Source organism: Oncorhynchus masou, chromosome 15 (genome assembly GCF_036934945.1).
Source record: "Oncorhynchus masou masou isolate Uvic2021 chromosome 15, UVic_Omas_1.1, whole genome shotgun sequence".
Taxonomy (NCBI): Eukaryota; Metazoa; Chordata; class Actinopteri; order Salmoniformes; family Salmonidae; genus Oncorhynchus; species Oncorhynchus masou.
The window spans coordinates 35,060,005-35,076,005 of NC_088226.1; the positions used below are offsets into that span (position 1 = coordinate 35,060,005).

General features: G+C 44.7%; 1 protein-coding gene across 1 annotated transcript in view; it reads left to right on the plus strand.

Annotated features, from left to right (window-relative positions):
* Positions 1-16,001, plus strand: part of LOC135556176 (inactive tyrosine-protein kinase transmembrane receptor ROR1-like) — a 187,629-nt gene that overhangs the window by 111,500 nt on the left and 60,128 nt on the right. The window contains 1 exon segment of the mRNA XM_064989162.1: positions 13,661-13,708. Within this exon segment, the coding sequence (XP_064845234.1) occupies positions 13,661-13,708 (48 nt within the window).

Sequence of the window (16,001 nt, forward strand, 5' to 3'; positions counted from 1 at the left end):
CAGCAGCGGTGAGAGAGACACTGAGGTATCAGGCAGCAGCGGTGAGAGAGACACTGAGATATCAGACAGCAGCGGTGAGAGAGGCACTGAGGTATCAGGCAGCAGCGGTGAGAGAGACACTGAGGTATCAGGCAGCAGCGGTGAGAGAGACACTGAGGTATCAGGCAGCAGCGGTGAGAGAGGCACTGAGGTATCAGGCAGCAGCGGTGAGAGAGACACTGAGGTATCAGACAGCAGCGGTGAGAGAGACACTGAGGTATCAGGCAGCAGCAGTGAGAGAGACACTGAGGTATCAGGCAGCAGGGGTGAGAGAGACACTGAGGTATCAGGCAGCAGCGGTGAGAGTGGCACTGAGGTATCAGGCAGCAGCGGTGAGAGAGACACTGAGGTATCAGGCAGCAGCGGTGAGAGAGACACTGAGGTATCAGGCAGCAGCGGTGAGAGAGACACTGATGTATCAGGCAGCAGCGGTGAGAGAGGCACTGAGGTATCAGGCAGCAGCGGTGAGAGAGGCACTGAGGTATCAGGCAGCAGCGGTGAGAGAGACACTGAGGTATCAGGCAGCAGCGGTGAGAGAGACACTGAGGTATCAGGCAGCAGCGGTGAGAGAGACACTGAGGTATCAGACAGCAGCCGTGAGAGAGACACTGAGGTATCAGACAGCAGCGGTGAGAGAGACACTGAGGTATCAGGCAGCAGCCGTGAGAGAGACACTGAGGTATCAGACAGCAGCGGTGAGAGAGACACTGAGGTATCAGGCAGCAGCGGTGAGAGAGACACTGAGGTATCAGACAGCAGCGGTGAGAGAGACACTGAGGTATCAGACAGCAGCGGTGAGAGAGGCACTGAGGTATCAGGCAGCAGCGGTGAGAGAGACACTGGTTGAGGTGAGGGATCAAACCAAAGACCCTGTGATGAAGATTGAGGTCCAGTCCTTGTCAGAGGAGGTGGGATCATACCGCTTCAGCATCTGTACGGTGGTGTGGTATGGCATCTTGAGCCAGATCCAACATGAGAGCAAGCTGATACAGTCTCCCAGTATGCAGGTGGATGTTGCAGTCAGTCTCCTCAGAAAGACAGAGAGGGGTCTCAGCAGCTACAGGGCAACAGGCTTTATTACCGCACAAACGTCAGCCAAGGATATTTGCGAGGGTATGAATGTCGAGGCCGTTCCACAACAACAAAAAAGGCTGAGGTCCTCAAAGCGGCACTTTTCATACGAATCATTAGAGCGATGCCCCGGAGAAAGTGGAGGTGACATTTTTCAATGTCGTTGTTGGTGCTGCAACCTCAGCCCTTCAGGAAAGATTTTCCACATTAGAAAATGTGGGAGAGAAGTTTCTCTCAAACGAGGAGCTGACAGAACGCTGTGAGGCCCTTAGTATGACACTGCACTATAAAGAACACTCCGACTTGGATGTCAGAGAGCTGGCACAGGAACTGAAGAACTTGCCTGACTTGCCATTGAAGACCATGACCCTGCTTGAGCTGCTGATATTTATACATGAAAAGGGAGCTCTCAGAAATGCATCCACATTTATGGACTGCTCTCAGGATTTGTCGTACCCCTCCAGTGACCGTAGCTGAAGCAGAGTGGAGCTTTTCAAAGCTGAAGCTCATCAAATCCACCATGCCACAGGAACGCCTTAGTGGCCTTGCTGTCATCAGTATTAACCATGCAATTGCTGGACAGATTTCCTCTGATGATGTAATTGATGACTTTGCATCAAGGAAGGCAAGAAAAGTCGGGGTTCAGATGGCAGTTGTGCAATTTAGTTTGTGTGTTTCTTGTTTGAAGTGCAATAGAGTAATAATCAGGTTCTCTTCTTTATAAGTGTGTTATTCTATTTGTGTCTTTGTGTGATATAGGATTTGTGCAATTTAGTTTTATTGGTGTGTTGTTTGTTAGCAATAGGGTAATAGTGTAATAATTCGATTCTCGATTTTAGTTGCATTTGTATACTACAATTTGGTTTGTTTGTCTTTGTTACTACTTTTTGACATTTATGAGTATTATTTTTGTATATATTCTTATATTTATATCGTTGTAAATGTTGATGATAAATGATTATTTATTTTTTATTTGTGTCGTTCCAAATGTCTAAATAAAAATTATAGTTAGTGCAGAATGGTGCTTTTTGGGGGGGGGCATACAAGCTAGAACAAGCTAGAAAAGCCACTGATGTAGTACGAGTGGTGGTGGTGGTGGTTGGATGGTGTGACTGAGTCAGAGATGTTCGACTGTTTTAGTGGCTCTCCATCGGGCCCGACTGAGTTTGGCCCCATTCACATCCCAAGGGGACAAGTTTTTCAATTTAATTCAATTCAAAGGTCTTTATTGGCGTGGTAAACATATGTTTACATTGCCAAAGCAAGTGAAATAGATACTAAACAAAAGTGAAATAAACAAACTAAAATGAACAGTAAACATCACACTCACAAAAGTTTCAAAAAAATAGAGACATTTTAAAATGTTGTATTATGGCGATATAAAGTGTTATAATGATGTGCAAATAGTTAACGTACAAAAGGGAAAATAAATATACATAAATATGGGTTGTATTTACAATGGTGTTTGCTCTTCACTGGGTGCCCTTTTCTTGTGGCAACAGGTCACAAATCTTGCTGCTGTGATGGCACACTGGTATTTCACCCAATAGATATGGGAGTTGATCAAAATTGGATTTGTTTTTTCAAATTCTTTGTGGGTCTGTGTAATCTGAGGTGAATATGTGTCTCTAATATGGTCATGCATTTGGCAGGAGGTTAGGAAGTGCAGCTCAGTTTCCACCTAATTTTGTGGGCAGTGACATAGCCTGTCTTCTCTTGAGAGCCTGGTCTGCCTACAGTGGCCTCTCTCAATAGCAAGGCTATGCTCACTGAGTCAACATAGTCAAAGCTTTCCTTAATTTTGGGTCAGTCACAGTGGTCAGGTATTCTGCCACTGTGTACTCTCTGTTAAAGGCCAAATCGCATTCCAGTTTGCTCTGTTTTTTGGTGTTTGTCCTATTTTGTGAATTCTTTGTTAGTGAGCGAACACCAGTTTCACACATCCATAAAGGGCAATGTGCTTCTACACCTGCATTGCTTGCTGTTTGGGGGTTTTAGGCTGGATTTATGTACAGCACTTTGAGATATCAGCTGATGTAAGGGCTATATTAATACATTTGATTTGATTTGACTGGATTTATAGCTGATTAAAGTATTTTTAGCCAGAACTGAATTGGGATGTCTTGCCTTGTCTCTCAGATCGTTCTCTGTGGTGTTGCCTTTGGTGCTGATGTTTAGGCCGCTTCTCTCCCTCTTTCTCTCTTCGCTCTCTAGTCTCTCTCCTCCTTCGCTGTCTTTCGTGTTATGTCTCCCAAACATAGTTTTGGAATGCTGGACATTATTTTCCTAACTTTCAGTGGAAGAAGGATCTGGACTGCAGAGAGGAGAGACGCTCTCAGCCGGGCTGTGATTGACAGGGAAGAGTTTATGGAAATACACAGTGAAGGCTTCAAGTGTCCTTCTGGTCTCTCGCTCTCCCTCTCTGTCACTCGCTCTTTCTCCCTCGCTCCCTTTCCTTCAGTGTTGGCACGCTGGAATTAGAGTGGAAGAAGACAGGCAGTGTCGTTTTTCCTGTAAATAATCCCTGTGTCTGTTTGCATCTGGTCCTGGATCAGTTTCATGTGGATTATGTGTGGAGCTGCATGCCTAAAGGGCAGGCCTGGGGTCAGATGACAGAGTGTAACAGAGGCTCAGTGATTCGGGGGGCATCGTAAACAGACAGGTGTTTCCTGGTCCCGTGCTGAGAGGGAAGGATTCAGAGGCCATTCATTCTGATCTGGAGACAGGTTTCAGATATTGAGAGATCCTTGAAGTATGTTTCGACATTTGATATATACCATTCTAATATAGGCCTTATAGATAATTTGTACCAAATATCTACACAAAATCCTCTGTAAAGTCAATGTGTAATAAAAATTCTAACTTCTGTAAAAAAAAAGTTATGAAAAATATAACACTAACATATCTTAATTACATAAGTATTCGACCCCCTGAGTCAACATGTGTTAGAATCACCTTTGGCAGCGATTACAGCTGTGAATCTTTCTGGGTAAGTCTCTAAGAGCTTTCCAACACCTGGATTCTGCTACATTTGCCCATTATTCTTTTCAAAATTCTTCAAGATCTGTCAACTGAGTTGTTGATTAATGCTAGACAACCAATTTCAGGTCTTACCATTAGATGTTCAAGCAGATGTCAGTCAAAACTGTAACTCAGCCACTCACGAACATTCACTGTCTTCTTGGTAAGCAACTCCAGTGTAGATTTGGCCTTTTTTATCCTGAAAAACTCCCCAGTCCTTAACGATTACAAGCATACCCATAACATAATGCAGCCACCACTATGCTTGAAAATATGGAGAGTGGTACTCAGTAATGTGTTGAATTTGTAAGAACCGACGCTGGAGTCGAGCAGCAGGTATGGAGAGTGAACATTTAATTTTGCACAGACATGGAACAGGATAGGAGCAGCGTCAGAACCAGGTAACACAACGACAATTAATGCAGACGCGGAGAACAGACAGATATAGGGGAGCTAATAACACAGGTGATTGAGTACAGGTGAGTCCAATGAATCACTGATGCGCGTGACGAGGGAAGCAGGTGTGCGTAATGATGGTGGCAGGAGTGCGCAATACTGGGCAGCCGGAGGGAGAGCTGGAGCAGGCGTGACAATATTGGATTTACCACAAACATAACACTTTGTATTCAGGACAAAAAGTAAATTGCTTTTGTGCCTTGTTGCAAACAGTATAATAATAACTTCACCCTGCTCAAAGAGATACTGAATGTCTGCTTTTTTATTTTTACCCATCAACCAGAAGGTGCCCATCTTTGCGAGGCATTGGAAAACCTCCCTGGTCTTTGTGGTTTAATCTGTGTTTGCAATTCACTTCTCGACTGGGGGACCTTACAGATAATTGTGTGTGGGTACAGAGATGAGGTAGACATTCAAATAAAATCACGTTAAACACTATTATTGCACACAGAGTGAGCCCATGCAGCTTATGTGACCTCTTAAGCACAGTTGTACTCCTGCACTTATTTAGGCTTGCCAAAATAAAGGGGTTGAATATGTATTGACTCAAGACATTTCAGCTTCTCATTGTTTATTTAAAAAAAAACTCATAATTCCACTTTAACATAATGGGGTATTGTGTGTAGGCCAGTGACACAAAATCTCATTTTAATCCATTTTAAATTCAGACTGAAGCACAACAAAATGTGGAAAAAGTCAAGGGCTGTGAATATTTCCTGAAGGCATTGTATACTGTACCTATTATCAATCCAGTACTTTCCATATTTGAAAAAACAAATGAAGCACAGTAAAACAACTTTGTCCATCAGTAGAGAGGTCTGTCAGTCTGTCTCTCTACAACTGGCTGTCATTTTAAGACCCCTATTGGGGGCTCTGACAGCCCAGTTCAAAATAACTATACTGGGTGTGAGGTAATGAGCGTGCTGACAAGTGTGTGTGTGTGTGCGTGTGCGCGCACCAGGAAGACACACTGATGAAAGACAGGTCAGAGGGATTGTGGTTAATAATGAAACAATTCTCCTCCTCTAATCAAAGCTTCAGATTATATAGTCATCTCTAAATTACTAGAGTGGGTTCTGTCTCTGATCGTTGCACCGAAGACCAACATGCTTAATCATTAACTCGTTTACAGACAACAAAAAAAGGCAGAGATTCAAATCCCAGTGGAAATTAAAAAATTCCGATCGGCATACAGAATGGTTTTGGAATTGATCCCAGTACCAGATCGTCATGATGTCTGAATCTTAAAATGACGTTTAAAATCCAGTCATTTTATCCTGGGCTTCCAAGATTCCCATCTGCTCAGCCCTCTCTGTGGGATAGATCAGCAGGGCAGGAATCCGGGAGTTCTCACTATGATCTCATGGGATATTATCTGTCAGGGGTGCGTGTGTTGTACGCATGCAACGTCGGGCAGACACAGACAGACAGATGGACAGACAGATGGACAGACACACCCTGCTGCTTCAGCTAACGTCAGGATGTCAGTACTGTTCAGATTTTCCTGCATCACACACACACACACACACACACACACACACACAGGCGTACACGCACACATGCGCGTGCGCAAAAAACACCCTCAAAATAAAACACAAACGCACACACTCCTTCCTGTGTGTCTTCCTGTTAAGGGTAAAACAAATAAACTGTAGAGTAGGTGGTAACGTGCATGTGCCATTTCTGACTAGGCGCCCATTAAATCTTTCGTAATCCGAGCCCAGGGTGTACAGCTACACCGTGAGCCCTGCAGTCATTAAACCGTAAGGCAACCCCTCATCTATGACATGGTACATGTTTCTCCAGTGACATGCTACTTGTCTGGACACAAAACAGGGTTGTCTGAACATGGCACCAGACTGTAACGTAAACAGCGTGATCCTCTCATGTGGCCTGGAGGAAATGCGAACACGCTAAGCTAATAATGGGGGGGGGGGGGTAGTAGTGTATGTATCCATGTGTGTGACTGACCATCAGAACCAGCTGGTACTGCGATCCAACCCCCATTATGGGTTTGACAGAACCACTGACTGACAGGAGGGACTTTTAAGTGTTGTGGACATTCTGAAAACAGCCGTCAAAACGAGCCACAAATGTCAGTTTGGGTTTTTAACAGAGAAATGGCTAGCTTTCTGTGGTCAGCAGACTGCTGTTTCATGCAACATTTCACTGATGGCTGTCATGATCAGTGCAGTATGTTAGGCCTGGATTTGTCTCACACATATTCTTCCTTCCCCCGCCTTTCCTGTTGTGTATTGTGTTCTTCTGAAAGGGCCTTGTCGTACACCTTCTGTGACTCTCCTCCTTACCTCGTTCACTGACCTATACATCTCTCTCCCTCTCCAGTGTTATTGAGTCACCCCTGTGCTTCCTGTGATGGGACGGGGGGTTAATTCCTGTGTTCCGCTGCCTGTGGTGTGTTCAGGTGAACACTTGTGTCCCTGGGCTGTTCCCCTTTCATCCTGCAACGCTTGAGTTGACCAGACAAGTACTACACTGCAGCTAGTACCACTCAACACACACTCGCGCACATACCTTCTCACATACACACGACTCAGTCCTTACCCAGCCCCTCCATCCTCCACCTTGTCACGCTCCGTCACGTTCCATCACAAAGGCTCGAGCGCCACATCTTTCCTCCGCTTCTCTTTCTTCCTCCTCTCTTTCTTCCGCTCCTTCTGTGGCCGTGTGTCTCTCAGGCAGATCGTTCCTGTGATTCTCGGGCCTGGTCTGTCCAGTGGAACCGTTATTCACATCAGTGACAGTGGAGCAGAGCGGCGGCCGACACAAACCTGCTCAGAGCAGAGTGAGACCAGAGCCCACCTCACAACGCAGAGTGTACCTTCCATCAGCTCTGTGTTTTCCCCCTCTCCTCTCGTCATCCCTTCTTCATGAACAGTCTTAATTCTCTAATAATGGATTAAGGCGGTTTGAGGCCTTTTGAGGAGCTGTAGGCTACATGGCTGCAGTGTCTGGACATGCACCGTGGCCCATCCCGCTCCCGCACCCGCTCTACTTTAAACGACAACTGGGTTTTCCAGAGAGGTGTTTCAACTTTCACCTCCATGCCAGCATTCCACTAGGACACGGGGAGAGAGAATCTGGAGAGAGGAACTATGAAATATCCCGGATTGACGTTACATAACCTCCCCCACTTCTAATGCGAAAAACTGATGGCCAGTTAAGATGTTGGTTTGTTATTCTTCCTGGATATTATACGATACCCCGCAATTGAATAGTTACATTCTTCAGCAAATACGAGGGGAGGAGAAGCTCGGGATCCCTTATTGGTACTGTAGGAGAGCTGATCCATCAACCACACACACACACCGCGTGAAGGACATGAGACCCAAAATCATACGATCATATTAGCCGCCAATCCATATCCACATTATTTTATTCCTCTATTCCCACCTTGGCTGACTCTCTGTCTGGCCAGAGTTTGGGTCTCCTCTGCCCTACTTTTTAAAACATCACATGTGGCGCTTTGACAGTTGAGCTGCGTAAAATCTGAAGAAAGTATTTTTATAGAATAAGCTCACGTCACTCTACGATTTTATGATCGTTATCCAAACACAGCTGGAGGGATCAGACACGTTGCTCACGGAATATAGTGCGAGAGATCTGCCTGATCAGACGCTTCGATGCGAGTTGGTAGCCGTTTGAGAAGAGAGAGACCCACTGTTGCAGAATCCAAGAGGAGAGCTAAGCTAACATACTGTATCTCTCACGTCATCCAAAGCTAATTGTGCTACGAATGCAGTTTGTTTGATCGTGTTCAGTGACTAAGGTATTTACAAATGGGTTCTTTTTCCACACTTAGAACACAAGGAAAACACCTCTATTAACTTTTCCAACAATCAAGTATTCCACTGGAGATTTCAGCATACCTAAATGAATCAATCGGATTCCAGCAGCGCGTGGGTGTGCAAGTGTGTGTGTTTGTATACATGATTGAGTGTGTGCGTCACATATTCATGTGTACGTAGCTCCCCAATGCCACACCTGTAGTAACAGCAGAACCACTGAACCAGAGTCAGCTGTTTCCTTCGTTTCCGACCTGAATTTTTGTTCCGTTTCATCTTTACTGGTCCAGGATCAGCCACTGTGACCGGCTCTATCCAGGCCCTAATTGTAGGCCTTCATTAGCAAATCTCCACTTTACCAGATATTCCTTGATTGTGTAATGACAGGGGTTGGGGTAGCTTGCAGATGTGCTCTAAACGGAGGAGGGATAACAGGGCCTCTCATCTGGTTTGATATTCCCCTGGACCGACCGGACGGGATAGTTTGGCTTTTCATTAAACAGGCCCCCTTTACAGGCCCTTCTATAGTACACTTACCTAAACCCCCCCCTCTCTTCTCCCTCTCTCCACATCCACTTCCTCTGTAGGGTCCTCACCTGGCTCCGCTTCGCTGGCTCCACTGTGTTAGGAGAGCCAACGGGCCGTGAAGCCTCATCTTTCCCTTCTGCCCTGTTCATTTTTCCTCTCTTCTCCTCCCTCCCCTTTCCTCCTTCTGGAATTGTGTTACTATGATTAAATCACAAAAACCTGTCTGTTATAACTCATGGGACTATGCTTGTAGTTTTATTAGTGTATTAGGGTAAAACTACAACTCCCTTCCAGATCGAGCACACACAGCAGTGTCATCAACCCCCACGAGTGTGAGTGGGGCTAACTGCCAAATATATACCTGATTAAAATGCTGTGGTGTTTACAGTCATGTTAATGTAACAGGGTTTATAGTAGAGGACTGTCTCATTGATACCATTCCATTTATTCTATTTCAGCCATTACAATGACCCCTTCCTCCAATAGCCCCAGCCATCAACCTCCTCTGGTTTATAGCCATGGTATATAGCAGTATAGCCTCATCTCATCAGCCTGCCTGCCTGTCGGCCTGCCACACTAACAGGTGCAGCAGCCCTACACCATGCAGCCTCGTTAGCCCAGGCTAATTTCCTGACACTGCGCTGAGCTGCACTGGCCTCGTTAATTCCTCCCAACATGCCATGCCTTCAACTGCAGATTATCACCCAATTAACACCTCCCAGTCAGTCCCGCCACAGCTCTCATAGGTCCTCTACTGACTCAGACTCTGCCACTCCACTCTCACTGCCATGTCCCTCTGCGCTGAACCCAGCTGGTACAGCTGCTGTTGCTAAAATGTTATAAATGCAAGGGCGCCACTTTGGTTTTAGAAGTGGGGGGGTGGGATATGACCTGGAGGGGGGTCTGGGTGTCCTCCCCCAGAATTTTTTTGAGCTATCTAAAGCTCATTTTCTGCATTTTTACACAATCCAAATGTGCAGTCTCTATTTAGAACAAAAAAAGTAAGCAAAAATGCCCACAGTCATCAAGTCATTATTTGTTTTGGGTGTGTTAGGCCAAGGTCAGAGTGACAACCCACAGGACGGCAGACCCCCAGGGCCAGGACTGAGCAGCCCAGCAGCTAGGGATTTCCTAAATACGTATCTCCCCTGGTGTGGGCATGTTTTCAATATAGACTCCTTTAGTCGTACTGTATTCCATATAAGGGATCCAGACCTTATTAAAGTTACCCAATATACCCTTAATCTGGTAATAAATCAAATCTGGTGATACACAACTTGACATTTTGGGAGGATAACCAACCTTCCATATAATGGCAATGCGTTACTTAGCCATTTTAAACGCTTGGTTACACAGTTTCTTCAGATTGCTTCAGAGTACCTTACAGTGCCTTAGACCTCTAAGAGAGAGGGGAATCTGTAGACATGCTGAGATAAAAGAGCATACTCTTTGCCAGAATTCAGCCAGCCTTCACAAAACCATAACATATTCAAATATGGGCAGGGTTAGGCTACTAGGGTGAGCGAGCGTTGTGCCTTTTCATTTTCAATAAGTATTGATCACCCATTTATTTGTCTCTGCCTGCAAATCGTCCTCCTAAAAGCTAGGCTATATCCTATAGGACTATGCAAAACGTAGCAAGTGTCACTGTCATAATTCTTGCTGTTTCCAGTTCAGTAGCCATACCTGTGAGATCAGGTGTGCATGTGGTCTCAGTTAAATAGAGTAGGCTATAGCCTATGTAGAGAAGCACGGGACACTTATGTTTGAAAGGAAATGTACTTCCTAAATAGGCCTATGATTAGACTATAGTTTACTACATTGCCTAGAAATAGGCCTAAATATTGGTCACCCATATTTCTCCATCTGAAAATCTTCCCACTCCTAAAAGGTAGGCTATAAAAATAGCTCAAGAGAACGTGCACGTTTCGCCAACTCTGCGCTCTTCAAACTACATCAAGCATACTGGCTGATTTATCCCCGTAATACAATGTAAGGGCCATGTGAGAATCTCTGGTAATTTAACCTATTTATGAAGTTATGTTTTGCTGGAACCATGGCTGGCAAGTGAGCATACGCCTAAAATAACATTGCTGGACTGGGTTTGGGACCAGTTCTTGCGGTAGCAGGTGGGAGTCAGACAGAAAGCCAGTGGGTGCGGGGCAGGAGCAGGATGAAGAAATTGGTCCTGTGCAGACCTCTACTGTGCACCATGACAGTGAAACCTGCAACGTTAGAGCTGTTTATTACCGTGTCACTGTGAAAAGTAGCAAAATAGTTAGGGAAACTGATAGATTCATAATGTTACATTGCCATACTGACTAATAAAACTCACATTGCGCTGAAAAAACATCAGAATATCAATCTTCAATCGGGGCGGCAGGGTAGCCTAGTGGTTAGAGCGTTGGACTAGTAACCGGAAGGTTGCGAGTTCAAACCCCCGAGCTGACAAGGTACAAATCTGTCGTTCTGCCCCTGAACAGGCAGTTAACCCACTGTTCCCAGGCCATCATTGAAAATAAGAATGTGTTCTTAACTGACTTGCCTGGTTAAATAAAGTTAAAATAAATAAATAAAAATCGTTTGGCCGATGGTTTCATTGCTTGATTCAGGTCTAGTTTGATTGAGGCAAAAATAATAGCTAACAGCTCTCTCTCTAACGGCACATCAACTGGCGGAAACTAGCCAAGTTAATTTACTTCTGAAATGGGACAAAACAAAGACTACAAAACATTTCCATACAAACAACAGCTGTTGGACAGTAATGCTATCTGACAGATATCTAGAGGCTAGAGCTGACCTGGTAGCTACTACTAGCTAGCATAGCTTGTACATTTACCTCAGTCGTGAGGAGATGAAACATTAGCTAACATTACTGTACATGTCAGTTACAATACTAGCTCAGCACTGAGAATAAACACTAGTTTCATTTTTTTTCTGTTAAGTTAAACAGCAGTTACCTTGCCAGCTACATCAGTCAACTAAAGAAAAACTGGGGGCGGGACAAAAATGCAATTTAAGAATGTGTAGGGGACATGACCCCTCCATCCCCAGCTTGAAAGTTACGCCCCTGCATAAATGTGTTATTTGAAACATGAAATGTATACAAATGAGACCTTGCTAATGTTGTGTTTGATTTTGATTATCATATTTTGCTATTGGAAGATAGTGTATAGTATATTGTATGATATATTATGGATAGGATAGTGAAGTGCGTGAGTACACTTTGAGTCTGTTTTGAAAGGTTCTGGTGAGCAGGTGTGGCTCCAGTAAGGTTACTTTACTGTCCAGTCTGAGGCTGTGACAGAGAAAGCCCATGTATGTATGTATGTATGTATGTATGTATGTATGTATGTATGTATGTATGTATGTATGTATGTATGTATGTATGTATGTCCGTCCGTCCGTCAAATTAAACAAGCACAGTCACCTGCAGAGAGGCTGTGAGAGTCTGTCCCATTAAACACCCTCACTACATAACGGAGAGACACACAGATAGAGGGAGAGAGAAAAAAAATCTCTGAAGCTGGAGACTCATATCTCCCTCACTATCTTTAAGCACCAGCTGTCAGAGCAGCTCACAGATGACTGCACCTGTACATAGCCCATCTGTAAACAGCCCATCTACCTACCTCATCCCCATACTGTAGTTATTTATTTCTTGCTGCTTTGTACCCCAGTATCTCTACTTGCACATTCATCTTCTGCACATCTACCATTCCAGTGTTTCATTGCTATATTGTAATTACTTGGCCACCGTGGCCTATTTATTGCCTTACCTCCCTTATCTTACCTCATTTGCACTCACTGTATATAGACTTTTTGTTTTACTGTATTATTGACTATGTTTTGTTTATTCCATGTGTAACTCTGTGTTGTTGTATGTGTCGAATTGCGACACCTTATCTTAGCCAGAACTTGTTCTCAACTAGACTGGTTAAATAAAAAGACAGAGAAACATGAGAGAGGGTGTAGAGAAAGAGTGGCTGAAAGATAGGGGTGCAGTGAGAGGAAAGAAGTGGAAGTCTGGAGAAAGGATGGTAATGTGAGTGAGTGAGTGAGTGAGTGAGAGTATATCCCCCACCCCACAGCTCCTGCCTCCTGCTGTAAACTCACTGTTTATTGTACAGTGCAGAGATATTACATCGGACAGATATCACCTCTTGGCCTGTGGACAGTGGATGTGAATAGTTCACTCTGCCTGCAGCCTAATATCTGGTTATGACACACCGGTATGCATCCCAAATGGCACCCTGTTCCCTAAATAGTGCACCACTTTTGAAAAAGGGTCCCATAGGGGTAAAGGGTACCCATTTGGGATGCGGACACAGAGAGGAGAGCTGTCTGTCGTCAGGTATTAATAATACCGTGGCCTACTGGGGCATGACTCTGATGTCCCCTGTCTGATACTACCGGCATCTGGTCTTCAGGAATAACATTATTATCACCCAGGGATGAACTGTTTCAACCGGGTTTATCTCTTCATTTCAAATGTATAACTCGCCCAAGAAGCATCAGGATGGGGGTGAAAAGTTTGCTTTTCTCTCTGTCTGTGGAACGGACTCGTGTTGAATGATACCATCATACCCCCGATGCCACTTCATTTTGGGTCACAGCAGAGCCTCAGAACCGGCCATCACCATGTCTTGAGACGCAGGTGACGACTGGGTATGCTGATCGCAGTAGTACTACAGAAGCCACCCACTAACCATATGATCTCCTCCTCTCTCTCTCTACAGGGTTTGAAGACCCTAGTGTGATGGGCGCTTCCACTTGGAACAGCTCAGGTGAGAAATCACACACATACACACACTGGTGTACACAAGCAAACAAACAAAGATAAAAACAATCCAGTTAGAATGACACAGTTGTAACTTACATGTAGAGACACGGATGGGACAAATATGAACCAATGTGTGGGCTTGTTAACTGTGATGCCGATTTTTGTCCAGGTGTGTCAGTGTGGTTTACTCGATGCACTTCGGACCACAATTCACGTCACTGGTCCTGTGTTGTTCGTGTGTATCAGCTGTTCCACCTGGCTATGCCTTCCACACGGTAGCTAAGATCTTATTCGAAGCCAAGGCAGAAGGTATCCTGTGCTGTTTGTATAGCAGCAGCGCTACACTTTACGTAGGGTACATTACAAGGCTGTGGCTAGCTTGCTAACATGGGGCTCTGTTATCCGATGGAAGCTTGCTGATTGACCAGTGTTGTGTCTGGAGCCAGAATGTGTTTGTTTTTTAACTCGTCGAGCAGACACCATTCAGGTCCTATGACAGCAGCCGAGTCAATCTGTATACTCCATTTGCAGGAAAGTTGCATGTTTTATTGTCACGCGCACAAGTACAGTGAAATGTCTTTCTTGCAGGTTCTAAACCCACCAATTTAGTAAACAATATAATTTAGTACTAAAAATAATACGGTAAAACAAAAACACACAAGAAATAAAAGAAGAACAGGAGAGAAAGTATATAAGTAATATACAGGGTCAGTTCCAATACCATACTTACAATGTGCAGGGATACTGGAGTGATAGAGGTAGTCTGTATAAATGTGCGTGTGTGAAATATATAAACGCAACATTTAAAGTGTTTCATGAGCTGAAATAAAAGATCCAAGAAATGTTCTTATTTCTCTCAAATGTTGTGCACAAATTTGTTTCCATCCCAGTTAGAGAGCATTTCTCCTTTGCCAAGATAATCCATCCATGCAGGTGTGGCATAAGCTGATTAAACAGCATGATCATTACACAGGTGCACCTTGTGCTGGAGACAATAAAAGGCCACTCTAAAATGTGCAGTTTTGACACACAACGCCACAGATGTCTCAAGTTATGAGGGAGAGTGCAGTTGACTGCATGCTGACTGCAGGAATGTCCACCAGAGCTGTTGTCAGATAATATTAATTTCTCTACCATAACTCGCTTCCCAAAGTTGTTTTAGATCATTTGGCAGGCAGTGCGTTCAACCGGCCTCACAACCGCAGACCATGTGTATGGTGTTGTGTGGGCGAACGATTTGCTGATGTCAACTTTGTGAATAGAGTGCCGAATGGCGGAATTGGGGTCATGGTAAGGGCAGGCATAAGCTACGGACAACAAACACAAATGCATTTTATCAATGGTAATTTGAATGCACAGAGATACCGTGACGAGATCCTGAGGCACATTGTGCCATTCATCTGCCTCCATCACCTCATGTTTCAGCATGATAACGCACGGCCCCATGCCGCAAGGATCTGTACACAATTCCTGGAAGCTGAAAATGTCCCAGTTCTTCCATGGCCTGCATACTCAGACATGTCACGCATCAAGCATGTTTAGGATGCTCTGGATCGACGTATACAACAGCAGGTTCCAGTTCCCACCAATATCCAGCAACTTCGCGCAGCCATTGAAGCAGAGTGGGACAACATTTCACAGGCCATAATCAACAGCCTGATCAACTCTATGCGAAGAAGATGTGTCACGCAGCATGGGCAAATGGTGGTCACGCCAGATACTGACTGGTTTTCTGATCCACGCCCCTACCTTTTTATTTTTAAGGTCCCTGTGACCAACAGATGCATATCTGTATTCCCAGTCATGTGAAATCCATAGATTAGGGCCTAACGAAGCTATTTCAATAGACTGATTTGCTAAATGAACTGTAACTCAATAAAATCTTTAAAATTGTTGCATGTTGCGTTTATATTTTTGTTCAGTATATTTAGCAGTCTTATGGCTTGGGGATCCAAGCTGTTCAGGAGCCTGTTGGTGTCAGACTTGATGCCTCGGTACTGGTTCCTATGAGGAAGCAGCAAGACCAGTCTATGGATTGGGTGGCTGGAGTCTAACGATTTTCCGGGCCTTCCTCCTGATGGGGAAGAGGCGCTGTCGCGCCCTCGTCACGACTGTGCGCATGTGGACCATTTTAAATCCTTAGGGATTTGGACAACAAGGAACTTGAAGCTCTCGACCCACACTACTGCTTCCTCGTCGATGTGGATGGGATACTGCCACCCTGTTTCCTGTAGTTGGTCTTATCCCGAGGAGCTGTCATTTAGCTTAGCCATGTCATTTAGCTTAGCCATGTCATT